Genomic DNA, 20,754 nt, shown 5'->3' with positions numbered 1-20,754 from the left:
GGTGGGGGAGGGCGGGGGGGCAATTAGTTAATACCCTTGTAGCTCAAAGTCGGATATTTCGGACGCGATAAGTGGATGACATGACCACGTGACTTTTTTGATTCTGTGCTTCCACGTGACCTGCTTTGTTTGCGTACGTATTTGTATTCTTCTCCATCTACAAGGAAAAAGAAGAAGAAAATGCGAGACTTGTCAATCTGATAAACACGCAAAACGGAAAGAAAGAAGAAGAATACGCCAACAAGACCATCACATTCGCATCCTTATTACTAATAGCTAAAAAGAAGAAAAAAAAGAGAGCAGAATTTGCATAACTATTCTTGATCAACTCTCTCTCTCTTTCTCTCTAATGCATACAAAAACGCGCAAAAACATGCCAATTTATCGTTACATACAAGATATAAAAAAACAATCCCCATGCCCCATCACAAAACCCCACAAACCAACTCCCTATTCCCCTTTTTCCTTCTTTGCATAGCAAACTCGAATCGCATGTTCCCGTATCGCCGGAGAAAAAAAATGCCATGAAACGCGTGATGCAAGATTTGAATTCGTTGTTTGGAAAAAAAAAGGAGGGGCAAAGAAAACGTGGCGGGTACAAGAAAACAGACATTGGTTTTGAAAAAAAAGAAGAAAAAGAAAAAGAAGTTTGTCGGAATCAATCAAACTACTTGCTATCACAGTACCCAGGGGCCTTGGGGGTTCCACCTTGGATCCAGCTCTCGACGGTGAGAGTGGTTGTGTACACCATGCTGATGGCGCCAACGATGCAGAGCAGGACGTCCAGAGCGCGGGCAGTTGTTGTGCGAGCGACGGCGCGGTAGTGGAGCATGGGCTGTGTGATTTCGTTAGCCCCGTATTTTCTGGCAAGATCGTAGGTTTTGGGAAAGGGGAGGGGGGGGGGAACTTACAGGATAAATAAACACCAACGGGATACACGCAAAACTTCCGACTAAACTGACAAATTTATCCAAATCACCCGCACCAGCCCACGCCAGCGTCGCACAAACGAGTACCATGAAGAAGCGGAAGAAGTTCTTCTTCCACTTGACGTAAGGGTTGTATTTGCCGGTGCGACTAAATAGTTGCTGACTGGTGATTTCAATGGCTGGGTAGATTTGCAGAGGGGTGGAAAGTAAGATGGCCAGGGAATAAATGAACTGCACTCCATTGACGAATTTGTTGTCTTGGGGCATATTCAGCAGGACTACAGTCTTCGTCTTGGAACCGAACGCAGCGTAGGAAAGGGCACCGGCGCTGAGGAACACAACGGTGATGATGATCATGACGCCGCCGAGTACCTTTGGGAATTTCTTCGGGTCCTTCATGCCGGTCTGAATAGGGATGATGAGGCCAATGCCTTCAAAAGTGAAGATTGCAGTGCCGATGAAGAGAGTCCAGTCCTTGGCGTTGAAGTTTGCAATGTCGGAGATACCGCCTTGATCCACAATGGTGAAGATGTCGTAGTAGTAGAGGTACACGAGACCCATGAGGATGAAGAGATCGGCAACCAGGGCTAGCTTCTGAATGTGGTTGATGTTGCGGTAGAGTGACAAGGGCAGGAAAATAGCCATTTGCATCATGATCATGTATTTGATATCGATGAAGGTTTTGCAGTTCGACACGGCAAGGACAAAGGCTTGCAGGTTCTCGGACACAAAGACGATGTAAGCGGAGGAGAAGCCGATTTGTGAGACGACGAGCGAGGAGTTGATCATGTTGCGCATCCAGTTGCCGTATAGGTGGAAGCCCATGTCTCCGAATGAGTGTTCGACGGCGAGACGGGTAGAGACGAGCAAGACGAAGCACGTGTAGGAGAGACCGGCTACGGCGAGAAGTACGAGGTTGGAGAAGACCATGCCACCGTTGAGGAAGGCTCGCGGCAGGAAGAGTACACCGGTACCGACAAACGACTTGAGAAGCAGCAGAGCCGCACCAGTAGGAGAACCAGTGCCCGTCTTCTTGGGCTTGCGTCTCCTGCGCTTACCCGGTGTAAGAAGGGCACTCGACTCGCCATATTCTCGGTCGTCATCCTCGCTCTGGGCACCAGAGTCCAGAGCATCCGACGAAAAGTACTCATCAGGCCCTAGCACCTCGTCGTCCTCTTCCAAAGACTCACCAGCAAAGTGGCCGTACAGAGTAAGGAACTCGAGAAAGTTGCTAGTAAAGACCGGGGGCTGCTGCCGAGACTGCTGGACAGTGCCGTATCCAGCCGGGCCGGGTCCAGGCGAAGGGCTACCCGCGGCTCTACGAATGTAGTTGCGTCGGAAACCACCTGGCTGTCGGATCGAGTCAATGTCAAGCGCCTCGTCCTCAGGCCTGCGGCGAGGCCCGTGGAAGCTCTTGCTGCGCTGCATCTTGCCCTGCTCCTCGGCTTGTTGCTGCTCGCTCCACCTGTAGATCTGTCGCGTAATATCACCGCCCTGAAGCTGCAGACTGGAAAACTGCTCTTCGTCATCCTCAGGTCGCATACCGGTCGACTGTGCATCGTCGTCGCCTATCTGGCCGCGGTTGGAGCGGCTAGGCGAGGCATAGTGTCCGACAAGATGGCGACGGACAATCTCGGGGTCTTCGTAGGGGACAGGAGAGCGACCACGGCCATCAAACGAGCCGTAGTGACTGGGAGGGCCTCGAGGGGCGGCATCCTGAGCGGGAGAGAGAGGACGTATCGGAGGGGTGCCGAATCGTGGAGGAGAGTTGCCCAACGACTCCCTCAGTGCCGACGAGAGGTTCGACTCGGATGGCCCAGGAAGCGACGAGTGCGGGTCTGCGCGTCCAGGCAGAGGTGACTGTATTGACGGCGAGTTTGCAGTCTGCGAGGGCGTGGGTATTTGGCGTATGGCTGGCGAGCCGTTGGGCAGAGAAGGAATGGAGGAGCCCAGCCTTGCCGTAGAGCTTGCGCGAATGGACTGAGCCTCTGCTGGCGAGCTCTGGCGAGAGGCTCGCGCAGAAGACGACGACGCTGCGGGCGGATTCGAGGACGAGGAACGGTCGGCCGCCATTTTGGGTCGCGTCGTGTATCGAGAGAGGATCGAGGCGGAAGCGGTTGCGATAACAAAAGTAGGAAGCTTCGCTTATCTGCCTCTTCTTGTGCAAGTATGCAAGGCCGCGATACAGGGGACCTGCAGATGTACCTTGGCGATGCAGACGGGCAGCGGATGCGTGTCTGCGCGTGAATTGTAGACAAAACGCGAAGAGTGTCGAGTCGATGTGGACGAGGCGGAGTGCAGGACAGCAAGACAGGACGCAAGCCAGCACAACGACGACTCACAAGAACGAACGGACTGGTCCGACAACGATTGTCTGTGCCGAGCGGGAGGCTGAGGTCATTTGGCCGAGGCGTGGGGCGCGGGATGACCATATCACGGCCACCCTGCATGCTCCCCAACGGTGTGGGTGTGGGTGTGGGTGAATGAGGCTAAGGCGCTAACTGAGGCTACGCATGTGCATGCATTCCTCCCCATCGCCATGACTTCATGCTTGCATCCTGTGCGCCCTCGCTGGGCTTGTTTTCGGTCACGATACATAGGTGCGCTACCAGCACTCTTCTAGCCTAGCCATCGCTACTACTGCACAGTGCCTTTCTGCTTTCTGCTCCTTTCCGTCCGGCAGTCTTCCCGTCTGGTAGCCTCAACAAACTTGCGACGATACATACCTACAAGAGCACCATCGGCGGATCCCGCCTCTGCGCTCTGACCTCCGTCGACGTAACCATCCACACGTGCCCGGAACCAGGTTTTACAGTACACATGCCTAGACCATGACCGATGCAGACAATGCCAGCAACGACTTGACTAGACGCCCATTGCCCAGGGCACGCTCAAACTTTGCTGCTCGTACTGCCCGCGACGACACGGAGCGACTGCATCGCCGCTCCTTTGTCCAGCAGTCACCCCCGTCATCACCGCCGACTGAGGGCACTCCGCTTCTAGCCGGCAGCGGACAGCAACATGACCGTGGCCTGGACGGCTCGCAAGAGACTGAACATCGGCGGCGAGGTGTGGGTGCATGGCTCTCTAATTTGTTCACTTCATCTGGGCAGGAACCCGCAAGTCATGGCAAGACACCCCCCATCACCGAGTCCTCCAAACCACGGCCTGGGGCTTTCCCCAGACCCGTCGGAGGCACAGACAAGCTAGGCACCTTTGCCGGCGTCTTCGTCCCCGTCACACTCAATGTCTTGTCCATTTTGATGTTTCTGCGCTTTGGCTTCCTCCTGGGTCAGGCTGGACTGGTGGGCATAATGGCCATGTTGATTGCCGCCTATGCTATAAACCTCTTGACTACCCTGAGCATTTCTGCAATCGCTACCAACGGCACCGTCAGGGGCGGAGGAGCCTACTACCTCATCTCGAGAAGTCTGGGACCAGAGTTTGGGGGAAGTATCGGCATCGTCTACTACCTTGGCTCCGTCTTCAACACCTCTCTAAACGCCGTCGGCTTGATCGACTGTCTCATCGAGAACTTTGGGACCCATGGAGGTAACATGGCGGAGTGGATGCCCCAGAGTTACTGGTGGCAGTTCTTGTGGGCTACCATTGTCTTAGTTGCATCTACCATCATCTGTCTAGCCGGCAGTGGACTGTTTGCACGTTGTAGCAATGCACTGCTAGTCATTCTGCTTGTTGCAACCATCAGCATTCCCCTCTCAGCTGTAGTCTTACCCCCGTTTTCTGAGCCCAAGGAGCACGTTGTGTTTACAGGTCTAAGTATGGACACCTTTCGTCAGAACCTGCTTCCTCACTTTACCCGTGGCGCAGCAGGCAGCGTAATCCATCACCGCGAGAATTTCCAAGATCTCTTCGGTATTCTCTTCCCTGCCACAGGAGGCATTCTTGCTGGTGCGAGCATGAGTGGAGACTTGAAGCACCCCAGTAAAGCCATTCCAAAGGGCACCCTGTACGGCATAGGGCTGACCTTTGTTCTATACACTCTTGTCATTTTTGCCATGGCGGCATCCATAACCCGCGAGACACTTTACAGTAATACTAATGTTATCCAACTAACCAACGTTTCTGGTGCCGTCATTCTTGCTGGCGAGATGGCGACATCATTGTTTTCAGTACTCATGGGTGTCATCGGTTCTTCTAAGCTCTTGCAGGCTCTTTCTCGCGATCACCTTATTCCCGGACTTTCATTATTTGGTCAAGGTACCAAGAAGTCTGATGAAGTACGTTCTCTCCAACTTGGACAACGAACATACAAGCCTGATATCTAATCAATCACAGCCAATCTACGCCATCGCAATCACCTATGTCATTGCCCAAATCACCATGTTTGCCGACATTAATCAAATTGCATCCTTCATCACAATGACAGTATGTCTGCTTACGAACATGTCTTACACTTACAACCTCATAGTCTAATCATTTCTAGTACCTCATGACGTTCCTTGTCACCAACTTGGCATGTTTCTTGCTTAGAATTGGATCTGCCCCGAATTTTCGGCCTTCGTTTCACCACTTCAGCTGGCAGACAGCTGCGATGGGAACTGTTGCATGCGGAGCAACTATGTTCTTTGTGGATGGCTTCTATGCTTCCGGTTGCGTGGGTCTGTTGATGATCCTTTTCCTGTTGATCCATTATACGACACCGCCAAAGCCCTGGGGAGATGTCAGCCAAAATCTCATCTTCCATCAGGTTCGAAAATACCTACTCCGTCTGCGCCAAGAACACGTCAAGTTCTGGAGACCCCAAATCCTGCTCTTAGTCAACGATCCAAGGCGACAGTACAAATTGATCCAGTTTTGCAACTCTCTAAAGAAAGGAGGTCTCTTCGTTCTAGGACATGTTATTGTTTCGGATGACTTTGGCGAAGCTGTGCCCGAGGCTAGACGGCAACAACAGTCTTGGACAAAGTACATTGATTTCTCGAGGATCAAAGCGTTTGTGAACATCGCTATTTCACCTGCCATAGAGTGGGGTGCTCGCAACATTGTGCTCGGTGCAGGCTTGGGTGGCATGAGACCAAACATCGTCGTTATGGGTTTCTACAATTTGCCGGAGCTGAGGCAAGCACAGCCTTCAGTGGGAATTCCATCACCTCAACCCTCGCGACCCACTAGCAAGGCCGCAAATAACCCCATGTCTCGGAAGGCTGTGCAAGCAGCAGCAAGGCGCCGTGTGACAGGTAACACACACAGTGCACTTCCCACTGACGCCATGAAGCCAGAAAACGCAATTGCAATTCGCAGCTATGTCACCATCGTAGAAGACCTCATTACAAGACTCCAGGCAAACGTTGCCATAGCCAAGGGTTTTCAAGAGCTTGAGGTACCACCCGCAAAGCCAACAACAAAACAAAAAACGCTCAATTTGCTCGGCTTGGGTGAAATTGACATTGACGACCCATCCAAGGAGTACATTGATCTTTGGCCGATCCAGATGTCAGCAGAGATTGCCACTACTGGTGACGAGCCCCTTCGGAAGAACGTTCTAACAACCAACTTTGACACTTACACACTCATCCTCCAGTTGGGTTGTATCTTACACACTGTGCCGTCGTGGAAACGCATATACAAGCTGAGGGTATGTGTCTTCGTCGAATATGAGACGGACGTGGAAGAAGAACGTAGTCGTGTTTCCACTTTGCTACGCAATCTACGCATTGAGGCCGAGGTTCACGTCTTCTGGCTGTCGTCCGGAGACTTGGGAATGTATGAGGTCATCATCAACGGACGCGATGAAGGAGACTTTGACCAGACTGGACGGGATATCGACTACTCTCTGGAAGATGAGCGCTGGTGGCAGGACATCAAGCGGCTTCGCCAACCGGAAAGTATGACTGCCAGCCAGGAGCTGGAACAGACGGTAGATATCCTTGAAGCCGTCACAAGCTGGCCAATCGCTTCCTTCCAACATGGCAGGCAAGATGCAAATCCGAAGCGCTTCTCTGCGCTGAGAAAGATGTTACGAAAGGCTAAACGCAGGTCGTCAGTTGGGGAAAGTGGTAGACTCACCATGCGAAGTCAAAGATTACCTGTTGCTCTCCTTGAGGACAGCGACAGTGATACGCAGCCATCGGTGACTGGAGAACTTGAGCGAGAAGATGACGATGCTGATGACGAGGGCGTGGCATCGGATAGCGAAGCCGTGGTCAGCGGCAGTAACTTTGATGAATACGACCTAGACGCATCCAGTGACGAAGACAATCAAGATGGTCCTACTACGTCGCTGCGACGCAGAAAGACAGCACCAAGCACTTCATTCTTCTCCCGCCAGCTCGACCTCCGCAAAGCCATCTGGAAAGGCAATCGCAAAGACGCCTCTTCACAAGGCGAAGAAAGACCAACCACACAATCCGTAACACCTCTCAAACCCCACTCCAACGCCAGCGCCTCCGACACCGCCATCCTCCGAGCAGAAAAACATCCAAAACCCCACAGCGTAGCCAGTTCCTCCTCCCAAATCTCCGGCTCCTCCCACCCACACCCTCCCACCATCGCTCCCCCCATCCGCCGCCAATCCCTCCCAAAATTCACTTCGAACCCCACCCCCCGCGCTGCTGTCTCCACAGAAGAAGACCCCCAAGGCCCCTCCATCATGTTCATCGACACCCCCAAACCCAACTTAGCCCCTACGCAAAACCCGCTCGATACCACCACCACCGCCACCACCTCCTCTTCTGCCGTCCAAACAAGCACCCTCCCACCCCCTTCCTCCACCCACCCCGCATCCACCTGCCAGCCTCCCACTGGCACCAGCACCACCCCCTCCTTCGCCTCCGGCTTCCCAACCCACCAATCCCTCCCCTTATCCTTCAACGACCTCCCCTGCCGCGCCCAGCACCTCATCCTGAACGAATTGATGCGCCGCCATAGCAGCAGCACCGCTGTCATTTTCACGACGCTGCCGAGTCCGCTCCAGGGAACGTGCGAGAGCGAGGCGGAAAGCGTAAAGTACATTAGTGATTTGGAAGTCTTGTGTCAGGGGTTGCCGCCCACGCTGTTGGTGCATAGTAATAGTATGACTGTTACTATGAATTTGTGAGTCTCACACCTGGGGGGAAAGGGGGGAGGAATAGTGGGGATGGAAGTAATTAAATGGTTTCTTTAAATTTTTAATATTATCTCCCCTTTTGTTTTTACATGCGGGAATTGTGAAACGAGATGTTTTTTTTGAAAGGGAGAGAAGAGGGAGGAGGAGGAGGGGGGCGGACTACTCGCTATCATCGCTACTTGAATCTTGTGGCTTCTTTCCCTCTTCCTCTTCGTCGTCGTCGTCGGCGTCATCAGGTGTACCCGTCATAGGGAATGCCTTTAAACACGTAATTCGCGTGCCTGTGGAATACGAAGCTAGTAGTTTTGCAACTTGTGGTGCTGAGAAACCCTTTTTGGACTCGCCATCTTGTTGGCTTTTGGCGTCAAGATCAGAAGTGTCAAGTGCCCAGAGACGTACGGTGCCGTCGCTGCATGCGGTGACGATGACGCAGGTGGACTGTGAAAGCGGGAGGATTTCGAAATCTTTGACTCGGCCTGTTAGGCCGGCGGCTGGACCACCGATTTGAGCGAGGAGTTTGGCGTCTGGGATATTTTGGTTCTGTTTCCCTGCTTTCTCGTCGTCTTGTTGTGGGATAGTTTTACTGGTGTCGTAGACGAGTACGCGGCCGTCTTCCGTTGAGACAAGGAGAATACTTTCTCTCTGCATCGTCTTGGGCAGATACATTATCTGATGAATTTTCGATCTGGGTTCTGGCGCGATTTTGGCTTTGGGTTTGGAATCGATGGTGAAAACGACGAGGGCACGGTCGAATCCGACGGCGAATTCCTCGCCTTCTGGGTCCCAGAGTACGCGTCGGGCTTCGCCGGAAGAAAAGCGACCTTCACCTACGGCACCCAGGATGGTGCGATCGAAGTTTAGGACGCCGGCTTTTTTGCCGGTAACGAGGTTCCAGAGGCGCATGCATTTTTCGCCTTTGCCGACGCTGAGCATGAGTTTCATGCTGGGATGTACGGCGAAGTCGTTGATACCCGAGGGGACTTCTCCAGGGCCTGCGGTGTCGCCGCTGGGTCGGCCTTGGGGCTTGGGTATTGGTGCTTTGATGGTGGAGAGGGCGGTCCAGTCACGTGTTCTTGTAATAGCAATTGTGCTGTCTTCGGCTGAACTTAGGAGCTTGCTTCGTGTGGGGAAGTAGAGCGCTGTGATGTTAGAGGAGTGGTGGAGGAGGGATCCGAGTTCCTTGTTTTTGGGGTTCTCGGTGATAGAACCGTCGTTGAGGGAAGGGAGTTTAGGTCGGTTTTTTGAGGGCGGTGCCGTTGAAATTGAGTACAAATTTATCCGCTCGTCTGTGCTGCCTGTTGCGAGTGTGATTTTAGAGGTTTCGTCCGAAAGGGGAGAGAGCGCCATGCAGCGAATGGCGGACGCATGGGCATTGAAGAGAAAAGTGTCGGTAAAGTCGACTTTTGGAGCGTCGGATTCTGGCGCTGAGGCGTCGTCTTGGCCAGTAAGGAGGGTACTTGGGATAGACGCTGCAAAACCATGAAGAACTCTTTCGTAAGAACCAGTAATAACTTGGATGGTTGTTGTGTCTGGAATCGTATTGCCATTCTCTGTGACGGCAGTCTGCACTTCAGTGGCATCCTCTACTGCAAGCTTCTGGAATTTTGATGCAACCTCGTTTTTCCTGCTCTTCAAGGCCTTGGCTGCGGCAGCGCTCTCGCCATTCTCCCTCTTCCTCTTGGCCATTGTGGATTGACTGTTGCTTTTGTTGGCGTTGCTGTTGTTGTTGCTTCTCCGCGTGCTGGTGTCCAAGATCCAGAAGTTTTTTGATGCAGCAAGCCAGGCTAGCCCCAAAACGGTAAAGCGCCATCCGCGGAGGCCTATTGGGCCCAAGCTAGGCAGGGCTTATCGCCCCAACCCTGCAATGCGGCGCGCAACAGCGAAAGCGGGTGCTCTTTCCCTCACGTTCTCGCAAGTCCCGCGCATCAAGCCCAGTATATCGCATACCACTTTTTCATCAACCAACGCGACCACCATCTCCCATAATTCATCACAACGGCGGCACTCGTGGATAACGGATGTCGGCCTCCGTTAGTCGGCCTTCATATGTCCCTCGACAGTTTACGGGAAACCCTACGCCAGGAGAAGACAAATGAAGCCGCGTAAGTCATGCTCGACAACTGTGCATCGCGTTTGCCATTTGAGCGATAATATCGATTAAATGCGGCAATGCGACACCGAAAAATCGCTCCGTTTATTTTGATAACGCGTTGTTGTGGTGTGGTGCTAATGTCATGTTTCCAGACTCGCATCCACGACGTTGCAGCGCCATTTCCGGGCTCTCTGGAAGGTAACAGGCTGCTGCAATGCCACTCTGAACGGGCACCAGCCCAGACCAGAGGACTTCGTCTACAACGAACCAGACGAAGACGAACTGCGTTTTCTCGAAGAAAACGACATTTCAAAGTAAGATGCCTCTCCCTCTGTATTGCCGCTGTACTGTCGCTACAGTTACTGTTTTGTTCGCGTCGACGCTGCCCCCCCCCCCCAAATCTGCTAACACGGTCGCGTCTCTAGAGGTCGGCGCTTCAACGATGCATCTTTACCCTACCCCGTGGCCCACACGGATACTCAAACAACGTTCTCTAGCACACTATCATTTCAGAATCCCACCAAATCAGTCTTCACAAAATCATCGCCGTCTTCAGCCGTCAGCACCCCCAGCCTTGAGGATCAACTGCGCGCTGCCTCTGCCTCGCCCTCTGATGCAATCCAATCCAAGAACATAGTCGACGCATCAATGCCAAGCGACACTATTAATGTTGTTCCTCGGGTAAAGACACCGCATGTAAAAACGCCCCCTGTGGAAGAGGAGGAAACGAAAAGGGTCAACCCTGAAGCAGCCGATGCTGTCCAGGATGCACGAGATCAGAACGATTCTGCCGCCGATAGCCCTGCTGCAGACCTCAAGGACATCGCCCCGCCAATGGACGAAGACATAGATGCTTCTGCAACCGAAGACCAGCCCAAGTCACCACAGGTCGTACATCTGCCACCGAAAGAGGAGCAAGAAGCCAGGCTGCAAGATACGGAGAGGAGGCTGAGCAAGGCTGCTGAAAAAGAACGAAAGGAAGAAGAACGCCTTGCCAACCTTCCCACACATGCGTCCATCGATGTGTCCTCGCCATCATCAACCGTTGGACCGTACTCTCAGGCAACACCACATGCTCAACATCACTCTCCCGACACTAGCCCAGACATGGAAGCCTACAAGGAACGCAACAATGTACCGCTACCAGATGACGATGTTCTTGACCCCGCTGCTCAACAAGTAAAGGAGGATCATGAGCGTGCGCTACAGAAACGAATGACGGAAGCAAGGGAACATGCTCGAGCACGTGAAGAGGACTCTCCCACACCCGACATTGAGAAGCAGCTGGAGGATGAGCAAGCAATACGCATAGCACGAGACGGAAAGAGCCGCTTAGGCGAATCACAGCCCGGAAGCGACGTGCATTCGTTGACAGAGGGCATCGACCATGTTTCACGTAATAACGTTCCAGACACGGACCAGTCGACTGAGTGGAAGACTGCCCAGGACAATGCGGTTGACTCGTTGCCAACGCCAGCTACGGTCGCTGCGGAACCTTCGGCCCTGGACCGTGACAATGCCGACCGCAGAAACAGCCAATCGCAACCTATTTCCGCTACTGTTGATCACCCCACACCCCCTGCTGACGTGGATACCGAAATGCGGGATGCACCAGCGACAGACACGCGGGGTGCAACCTCACCCCAACGGCACAACTCTCACAACGACCGTATGACCACCCGCGTCGCTTCGGGAGCAATTCGACAAAAATCTGTTTCTGAGATCATCTCAGACAAGGCGGCTCACAAGTCGATCCTCACACCTCGTTCGAGCAACCTGTCGGCTTCCACCAGTCCTCCCCGAGCGAGGACTAACCAGCGCAAATCCCAGCAAGTCTCGACCATCGTGTTTGCAAAGAAGACCCCAACCCGAGCATCCAAAGCCCTGCAGTCATACAATGAAGACTATGCCTCTCTTCAGGGTGCTTCGGAAGATTCCAGTCGAGATTACCTGGAGGGACTGTTCAAATACCAGGCTCATCACCCTCCGCGGTCTGTGCCCTTACAGGACCTTGTTGCCTCTGCAAGAAAGACGGTGTCGACAGCAGGAACACTCGCAATGATTCGTGAGCATCAAGATTACAAAATCCTCAAGAGAGTGTATCAGTTACAAAATGCCAACCGGTGGTCTTTACGACAACTTCAAAAGGCAGCTGAACCCGAACGTCCCTTTACCCACCAGGACCAGCTCCTCCTCGAAATGAAGTGGATGCAGACGGATTTCAAGGAAGAAAGGAAATGGAAGAAAGCTCTTGCTGCTACATTTGCAGAGTGGTGTGCCGAGTATGTGAGCTGCTCACCGGAAGAGAGGGCAAGCCTACGGGTCAATGCACACATCCCGAAGACTGCAAGGCGCACAAGCAACGATGAAGATATGAATGATGCCCCCACGCCAGACCTCGTCCATTCCAGCACGCATGAGACAGAGAGCGAGTCTTACGGTGAAGACGACGATGTTCTCACACCCGTCAACGCCAATCCTCCTGCTGGTCTCTTTTCTCTAGGATACAACGATGTCGTCATGAAGATTAATCGCACGCCTGCCAGCGATACCATGTTCCGGGAACTACCGCTTTACGATCCTATGTTCGAGGGCTCCAGCGACACCAATCCATTTTCTTTAACGGAACCCCCTATTCTTCCTGTTTCGAAGTTTGTCACAGGCAAGCTTGTTTCACAAATCCAAGGGCCACCAAAGAAGCGAAGTAGATACGACTACGACTCTGAAGATGAACCTTCGACGCCGCCAAGTCGATGTGGAACCTCAGCAGAGCATTCGATGCCATCTACTCCAGGTCGCAGACTGTTCTGCCGCAATGATCTGCCACCAGAGATGACCAATGTTGCATTGTTCAATGCTGAGAACAAGCACGTCCGTGACCGTCTGCAAGCCGCCCACCAGTTCAGGCCACCAACAGAGTTCAATATGCCTACTGTATCTTTCTTCGAGAACCGGACTCCGTCACAGTGGCTGTGGGAGGAAGACCAGAAACTACGAGCTTTGGTCAAGGAGTACACCTTCAACTGGTCTCTGGTTTCTCAGCAACTGTCTCTACCATCGCTATTTGTATCTGGGTCAGGTCGTCGGACACCTTGGGAATGCTTCGAACGCTGGGTGCAGCTCGAGGGACTGCCAGCAGAAATGTCAAAGACACAGTACTTCCGCACCTACCAAGGTCGATTGGAGCAAGCGAACAAGACTGTATTTGCTCAGTTCCAGGCCCAGCAGCAACAGCAGCAGCAGCAAGGACAGACACCAGGACAGCCGCGCCGAAGACCCACAACCACGCCAATCAGAGTTGAGAGGAGAAGAGAGAACCGTCATCTCGCCATTATTGATGGCATGCGCAAGTTAGCCAGGAAACGCGAATCTGCTGCCCACAAGCAAGCCGAGTCTCAAAAGGCTGCTGCGCTTCGCAAGGCACACGAGCCTGCGCCACCAAAGAACACCGTTCACACGCCTCAAGAGTTCAGTCGTCTCAAGTGGGAACGCGAAGAGAAGCTGAAGCAACGGCAAATGGCGCAGGAGATGATGGCTAGAGTAAGATATCCCCATCCCGAAAGTTTGTACGCTTCTGACACCACACAGCAACAAATGGCAGCACAGCGGCAGCAAGCCCAAATGCAGGCACAGGCAGGGATGACGAACGGTGTCAGCAATCAAATGCAACGTAATGGCACGCCTGGGGGCAACAATATTCCTCCACAAATGGCTAATGCGTCTATGCAACAGGGTCAGAACGGCCCGACAATGGCTGCCAGGGGGCACCAATCCCAGCAGGGTATGCCAGCTAATTTCGGAAATGGTAACATGTCTGGTGTCCCCATGGGCACACCAGGTGTTCCCCAGGCACAGATGCAGGGTAGCATGCAGAATGGACAACGTATGGGCCCGCCGGAACAGATGCGTATGGCAATGCAAAGAGGCCAGTTCAACGCTAACCAACAACATCAATTCCAACTCCAGCAACAACAAATCAACATGGCTAGCAATCTGTCCCAGGGCATGGGTATGAACGGCATGCCAAACGCGAACATGATGGCATCCATGCCGAATCAAAACATGAATGGTGCCATGAACAGTGCCATGAACGGAATGTCGAACAACGCCGGATCTCCACGGATCAACCAGAGTAACGGAAACATGCAAACCCCTGCACGTCCCCTATCCAGCGGGCACATGCCTCAACTCCTCCAATTCCAAAATCAACTAAAGGTACAGCATCCGGACTGGACCCCAGAACAAGTCACAAAACAGGCCTCCGACCACCTCTCCCGTTTCCTGGCTAAGCAACGTACACAGGCAATGAACGCAGCAGCTGGATCACCTGGCGTATCTCCTGGTCCGCAAATGGCGAACAACCAGTACTTCCAGCAGAATGGTGGCATGGCCAATACTCCTCAGCCAAATGCGGTACAGAACTATCAGCAGCAACTTGTTCAGCAACAGCGGCTGATGGCCAGACAGCAAGCCGGTAGTCCAGGACTGAATGGTCGACCTCCCAGTCGAAGCGCGACGCCGCAGAACCCGCAAATGCAACAGAGTCCGGGCATGCAGCAAGCGCAGATCAACCGGACTTAGGTGTCCCGATTGGTAGTAGGGGCCTCGCGCGAAAACGCCTCCTCCTCATCGTTGCCCTGTATATACTTTTAATGTTGCTTGTTTAGCGTTGTTCTTCTAAAGCGTGAGAAATCTGTTTCATGGTGCACAGTGGAGGAAATGCCTAGTTGAGAAAGCATGGTGTTATCGGCGTTTGGCGGCGCTATTGTGAATTGTAGAGGCAAGGTGTTTTGGACAGGGGGACTGTGGGCAGGTGAGGAGGAATTGGTCTTTTTCCAGCTTTTGCTGGCTACATTGCACTTCCTGCCAACGAGGCTTGTAGAAAAAGCCCGTAGAACTTTCTGAATATCAAACCACTCGAGCATACTGTCGAGGACAATTACCTTCACTGATATTCCTTGTGTTGCTGTGTGTGGAGTTGGATTGACTGTATGTGATTATGATTGATTGACTTTGTCTTGATTTTGTACTATTGCGTCTTGATGTCTGGTAAGTAGTGCCTCTGAACGAACATGGCCAGGAACTAGGGCCTTCGTGTGGGGCCGCACGTTCACGGTCAGGGCGGTGAGAGAGGGCACAAAGAACATCAAGTGCGGACTAACAACCTCACCTCCGAGCATCTCTACCCACAGCCACTACATTCTGTCGCAGTCTTTACCTGTGGCCAATCAACCTCCCCAAACCAGTCACCTTGCTCGATCCTTTGGATTCAAGCCTTTATCAACCCTCAAGTAGAGAAGTTTGCCTCTTCGCCGCGCAAGTCTCAGGCAATCGCGTCCATACACACGACCAGGAAGAGTAGATTTAAGAAGACAATACCAGCACCATGAACGCGCCAGACAGGTATGTCTTGATTTTTTTCGTTTTCGATCCAACATACATGGTCATCTTCGGTATGCGCGGTCCATGATTCTGTGTTGCTGTGCGAGGACGATGCACCGCAACGACTATGCGACGTGGATTCACCACCCGCCCACGCAAACGTCTGGACAGCGCAACCTCTTGCATTCATGCGACTAGCATATATACACAGCACCCTACTCTGCCTATACATTTTTCTACACAAAGCTAATATTGATCTCCCCCAGATTCGAGCTCTTCCTCCTCGACGAAGGCCAAGAAAAAGTCGAAGAAAAGGCGGAAACCCGTACGTCGCCTTTCCCTTCTCCTCCCTCGCCTTCTCGCTCCTACTCCCTCTATAACCCGCTGAACTCCTCCCCCCTGGCTAACCCTCCCACCCAGGCGTCCCCAACACCGCCGTCTTCACCTTCAACAAAGAAGACCACACCCTCGGCAATCTGCTCTCTCAGCGCCTCCTCAAAAACCCCGCCATCATGTTCGCCGCCTACAAGGTCCCGCACCCGCTCTTCGCCACCTTTGAACTCCGCGTCCAGACCGACGGGTCCATCACGCCGAAAGAAGCGGTTATGAAGACGTGCAGAGAGGTCATTGCCGATTTGAGTAAGCTGAATGATAGTTTCCAGACGGAGTGGATTGGAAAGCGGATTGTGAGTGAAGGCGAGGCGGAGAGGGCGATGAGGGAGCAGAATAATTTTTAAGAGATGGAATAGAGAGGGAGAGAAGGGGGGGGGCATGGGAAGGCGTTTTTTGATCACGCTTGGAGATGAGTATTGTGGATCATGACATTTGGCGTTTTGGGGGGTTTGACTTGAGGGCAATACGAATTTTATCGAAGAATGAAAGATATCTATTTGCGCGTATTTGTCGAGTTGAGGAGGGGGACCTTTTGTGATGTAAATTGCTGTGAGATCGAGACAAGGGGATATGAGAAAGGGGAGTTAAATATTGCTTGTTAATATTGGGAAGCCCGTCGAGTCTAACAGCCACGGGGACAATTTTGTCTGCGATTGCGATTGCACATGTAATTAGGAAAATGCGACATGTCCGTTTAATCGAATTTATTTTCTTATGCCTGACATCTACTTTTTACCATACTCTCCGTATACCCTCGATTCCACAGGTGAACAAAGAGGAAGGAGATAAATCTATCTACTCCCCATCCTCAAGATCAGACCATCTCCCTGACGTAGGTCTAGTCGCCAGAGGCACCTCCTGCTCCGAAGCCACAGTTTTATCCTCTTCACCAACAGCCATAGACTCCGAAGCTTCGGGCACATCCGTTGGCACAGCACCCTCATCTTCCCTCACAATTTCACTGCTCGAACTACTAGTCTTCTCCTTCTGCTCCTCCTCTTCCTCAGCTGCCTCCCAGTCCTCAGCCACCTCAACAGGCGTCTCCTTCTTCTTTTTCTTGCTGCTCAGACTCAAGACTGCGAAGCCACCTTTGTTGCCAAACGGCGTGCTCTTCTGCACTTGTCGTGTAGGGATGCCCTTTGATGCTGCGACTTGGCTCCAGCCGGATCCGGGTCCGACGTCTGATTCTTTGCGGAGAACTGTCATAGTCGAGTCGAGGCGCGCGAGCTGGATTTTGCCGATGCTTTGCGCGTTGAGAGCTTGGGACAGCGGTGCTCGGATGGACTCAAGCATGGCTTGCATGTCGGGTTCTGGGATACTGAGACGAGCTGCTAGAGGCGGCTTCAATGCAACTGACTCATCCGAGAGAAAGGTTATTTCCAGTTCGCAGCGGAAAGACGTAGTTGCCAGTACACTCTTGACGATAGGAGCGAGCTCCTCTATAGTGAGTGCAAAGCGAGGATTGAGGATAAGGAATGCATTGTATGGATCGGCATTTGTAGTGCTGGCCTTGGGGCGGAGTGTTGTAGACGAAGAGGCAGCTGGAGCCGGTGCAGGAGCAATACGCTGTTGGACTTGACGAGTGCGTGCACACTCTGCAAGTGTTCGCATTGGTGCCATGACAAACTTTGGGGTCTTGAAAATGGCCACATGGCGATGAGGCTCCGGGTCCATACTCTCAGAATCCATGCCGAAGTCTTCTGCAAGTGAGTGTATGAAGGCACGCTGGTTGCGAGGCATGGGCTTGAATCGGAGGCGCTTCTCCTCTGGATCAGCTGCGAAAAGCCGCAACTGCTTCTCTTGCGTGGCTGCCCAAGTAGAATTCTGTTGATACATATTCAAAGTAGCATCGGAATAGGGGATATGGTCGTTTTGGTGGGCTGGATCGACGTTGAGAGCAAGCGCTAGAACTCGGTTTCGCTCAAGGCGGGCACACTCGTCGTCGCACTTGAGGTTCTTCTTCAAGTTGCCGTCGCTATTCTTCGACGCGTTGCATTTGGCCTCTTGCTTGATTCTCTGGCAATCGCAGGTGACGAAAATCTTATGCGGGCAAGGCTTCTCCTCTGTACACGGATGAGGGAAGTGGCATGGAGCCAAGCATGGATGACCACAGGTGTTGAGCTCCTTTCCGCAGGCCTGGGTGCAAGGTTCTTCACATTCTCCGGGTCGGTGACATTGCTTCTGGCACTTATGTGTGCCGCACTTGAGAGTACGACCACACACCTGGCCACAGCGGACTTCGTTTAGCCAGCACGGCTGGTTCTTGAGAACACTCTTGCCACACAAACATGGTTTCGTAGTCAGAAAAGCGCATTTGGGGCAAGCCTGGTCGTCCTGATGGCAACTGTGGTCTAACTGAGGATGACCACACTCCTTGGGCCGCTCGCACTTGAATCGGCAAGGTGGTGGTTTGGTACCGCAGGGTAGAGGAGGCTGCAAGACAGTGCGTCCGCAATTGCAACTGAGTTCGTCGAAGATGGCATCGCGACACGTTCCGCATGGACCTTTGTGACAAAGTTCCTGGCAACGGTGCTCAGGATTACCACATTTCAGCTGGCGGCCACAGCTGCGAGTACAGATATGCTCTGATTCAAAGTTTTCAAGGGGCCGGCGAGGTGCTGAGTCCAATGGTCTCGGCTTGCGACGGTTAGACTGCCGTTCGGCAGCCTTTCTCTCGCCAGCACAGCAGCGTTCGCCACACTCGTGTCGTCCACAGTTCAACGAGACACGGCAGACGCGCATACACTGAGGAGGCTCTTCGGTGCCTTGATGACATATCGTCGGAGAAGACGTACGGCCGCATCTGCACGAAATGTTGACTTTTTCCAGGCATGGCCGACACTCGCCCTGATGGCAGTGTTGCCGGCATGTATGTCCGCATGCCAGCATCTGCCCACAGGGTTTATCACAGTTAGGTATCCCGTCTTCGCAGTTTGTCCGAGTTTTGTTTGACATGTCGCGCAGTGCAGTCTTGCCACAAGGACAGTGGGTGACCACATCCGGAGATCGTGGACAGTGAGGTGCTTCCAGATTCTGTGGGTGGCACGCCTGTTCGCATGTGTGCTTTCCACAATCAAAAGAACGACCACATTTGTTAGGACATTGAAACGAGCCGACCCAGTTCTCTGCCGTACTAGTGCCGTCTGCAGCGACATGCAACTGGCTGCTGTCCTTTTCAATTTCTCGGTCATGACACAGAATGTCCTTCTGGACCTGGCCACAGTAGCAACGCGCTGGCACTCGCTCTTCACAAGCGCCACAAGGACCATCATGACATGGTCGTTCGCAGCGATGTTGTCCGCAAGACATGAGTTCTCCGCAGATGTTACCGCAGCTCCAACCGTGCTCGTAATCGGTATCGACGCAGCGACGTGTCACTGACTTTTTGCCACAAAAGCAGTGCTGCGTAGGTCCCATTAAACTGCAAGGCGGGCAGGGTCCAGCATGGCATGTCGAATCACAAGGATGTGGACATGGCTTGGGAAGTACTCGTGGTCGTGAACAAGATTGGCCGCACGAGAACGGGGGTATACCAGGTGTGGAACGAGGGTCCAGCTCCTTCTCACACCAGCAGTGAAAGTTCTTTGGCAAAACATCCTTTGGCAAATTGCATCCTGGACAACGCCATTGCCTCGGTGGAGGCGTCTCTCCGTCCTGGGCCTGTTGTCGTGCCGCTGCTGAGCCCTCGTTGGTTGACCATTTCTTAATGCATCCTAAGTGGAATACTGTCCAACATGTCCTACACGACCAGACGCCCCGCGTTCGTCTCGTAATGTCCTCTGTACAGATGGCGCACTCGTAATGGCCGTTGTCAATGTCTTCGTGTGTTCTAGTGGCAATATCGGGCGCAGTCGACTTTGGGGCTTGTGGTTGCTTTTGTTTCGGTGGTCGTGGCTTGCGAGTGGGAATCGGCTTGCCTGGCTGAAAGGCAGGTGCGTCTGCTTGTAGTCCTTGGGGCGTCTCTGAGGACACGGATCCAGTGTCATCCTCAACAGTCAACTGCCCACCGAACTGACGGCCTCCAGCAGCTATCCGCTGGGGAGGACGCTCTGAGCCACCTCTTCCGCGACCACTGCCTCGTCCTCCACGTCCACCTCTTCCACCCCGATGTGCGGCTTCCTGTACAGAGGCAGGTACTAGATCGAGTGCAGCACTAGGCTGCGCATGGGCTGCTGGGCCATTGCGGCCTCCTCGACCACGGCCCCTGCCGCCTCGAACGCCGCCTCTTTGTGACTGCTGTCCTGGTTGTGGTTGCTGTTGCTGCTCTGGCTGTGCGGGTGTGTCTGTGCTGGCATTCGCATTCGTGTTTCGATTCCGTCCACCTCGTCGCCTTTGTGGTGCTCGTGGGGCATTTCCTGGAGCAGATGCCGGCGGCTGGGAGGCGACTGTGGGAGTCGACATATTTTGTGGTCCAGAAGTGATTGCGCTGGTGGCTGAGGGAATATTGATCATACAAAGGCCTCGGGCCGGGAAAGAAAGAAAATTGAGTACAATAGCAAGCTCTAGTATTTGTACGGCCTGCTGAACTGGGAAAGGAAACAAACAAGAAAAAAAGACAGCTTTTGGGGGTAATGCCGGGGAAGCGTGCAGTGGCGAGCAGTTTATATTGCAGAAACGACACGCGCAGGTACGCTAGGATGGCCGTTTCGAGAAGACGCAGCCACCGAGATGAGTCAAGTCGCACTCATTCCTCGGCCAGGCCAGGCCAGGCAGCCAGGCACAACTGCGGCAGTGCGGCTCTACAGTATTAACAATCGGGTGGCGCAGGGAGTGTGGATGCGCATAGCTTTTTGTGGATGCGTGGTTGGATGAGTGGTGAATAATTTATGGCGCTGCCGAATTTCCATTGTCATTTGTTGCATGCATGGGGAGCAAGCGCGTCATAGGGC

At 53.1% G+C, this 20,754-nt stretch overlaps 6 protein-coding genes across 6 annotated transcripts; 3 read left to right on the top strand and 3 right to left on the bottom strand.

The window, feature by feature from the left end:
* Positions 1 to 667: 667 nt before the first annotated feature.
* COCMIDRAFT_5515 (uncharacterized protein) lies at positions 668 to 3,002 on the bottom strand (the record flags this gene model as incomplete). The annotated part of the gene is made up of 2 exons (XM_007689987.1): positions 668 to 835; positions 912 to 3,002. The coding sequence occupies 2 exons, from the start codon at positions 3,000 to 3,002 to the stop codon at positions 668 to 670; spliced, it is 2,259 nt and encodes a 752-aa protein (XP_007688177.1).
* A 758-nt stretch (positions 3,003 to 3,760) lies between these two features.
* On the top strand, positions 3,761 to 7,989 carry COCMIDRAFT_26523 (uncharacterized protein; the record flags this gene model as incomplete). The annotated part of the gene is made up of 3 exons (XM_007689993.1): positions 3,761 to 5,170; positions 5,229 to 5,318; positions 5,377 to 7,989. The coding sequence occupies 3 exons, from the start codon at positions 3,761 to 3,763 to the stop codon at positions 7,987 to 7,989; spliced, it is 4,113 nt and encodes a 1,370-aa protein (XP_007688183.1).
* A 168-nt stretch (positions 7,990 to 8,157) lies between these two features.
* Positions 8,158 to 9,684, bottom strand: COCMIDRAFT_95948 (uncharacterized protein; the record flags this gene model as incomplete). The annotated part of the gene is made up of 1 exon (XM_007690027.1): positions 8,158 to 9,684. One exon carries the CDS (start codon positions 9,682 to 9,684, stop codon positions 8,158 to 8,160), a length of 1,527 nt encoding a protein of 508 aa, XP_007688217.1.
* Positions 9,685 to 10,044: 360 nt separating this feature from the next.
* On the top strand, positions 10,045 to 14,671 carry COCMIDRAFT_26521 (uncharacterized protein; the record flags this gene model as incomplete). Its single annotated transcript, XM_007689992.1, has 4 exons — positions 10,045 to 10,100; positions 10,243 to 10,404; positions 10,588 to 13,630; positions 13,679 to 14,671. 4 exons carry the CDS (start codon positions 10,045 to 10,047, stop codon positions 14,669 to 14,671), a joined length of 4,254 nt encoding a protein of 1,417 aa, XP_007688182.1.
* An 805-nt stretch (positions 14,672 to 15,476) lies between these two features.
* Positions 15,477 to 16,209, top strand: COCMIDRAFT_26520 (uncharacterized protein; the record flags this gene model as incomplete). The annotated part of the gene is made up of 3 exons (XM_007689991.1): positions 15,477 to 15,493; positions 15,739 to 15,797; positions 15,893 to 16,209. 3 exons carry the CDS (start codon positions 15,477 to 15,479, stop codon positions 16,207 to 16,209), a joined length of 393 nt encoding a protein of 130 aa, XP_007688181.1.
* A 451-nt stretch (positions 16,210 to 16,660) lies between these two features.
* COCMIDRAFT_36983 (uncharacterized protein) lies at positions 16,661 to 20,217 on the bottom strand (the record flags this gene model as incomplete). Its single annotated transcript, XM_007690004.1, has 2 exons — positions 16,661 to 20,134; positions 20,188 to 20,217. The coding sequence occupies 2 exons, from the start codon at positions 20,215 to 20,217 to the stop codon at positions 16,661 to 16,663; spliced, it is 3,504 nt and encodes a 1,167-aa protein (XP_007688194.1).
* Between the last annotated feature and the right edge of the window lie 537 nt (positions 20,218 to 20,754).

The sequence above is a fragment of the Bipolaris oryzae genome (genome assembly GCF_000523455.1).
Source record: "Bipolaris oryzae ATCC 44560 unplaced genomic scaffold scaffold_69, whole genome shotgun sequence".
Lineage (NCBI taxonomy): Eukaryota > Fungi > Ascomycota > Dothideomycetes > Pleosporales > Pleosporaceae > Bipolaris > Bipolaris oryzae.
The sequence above is the reverse complement of the archived record's forward strand: the minus strand, read 5'-3'. Positions and strand labels throughout refer to the sequence as shown.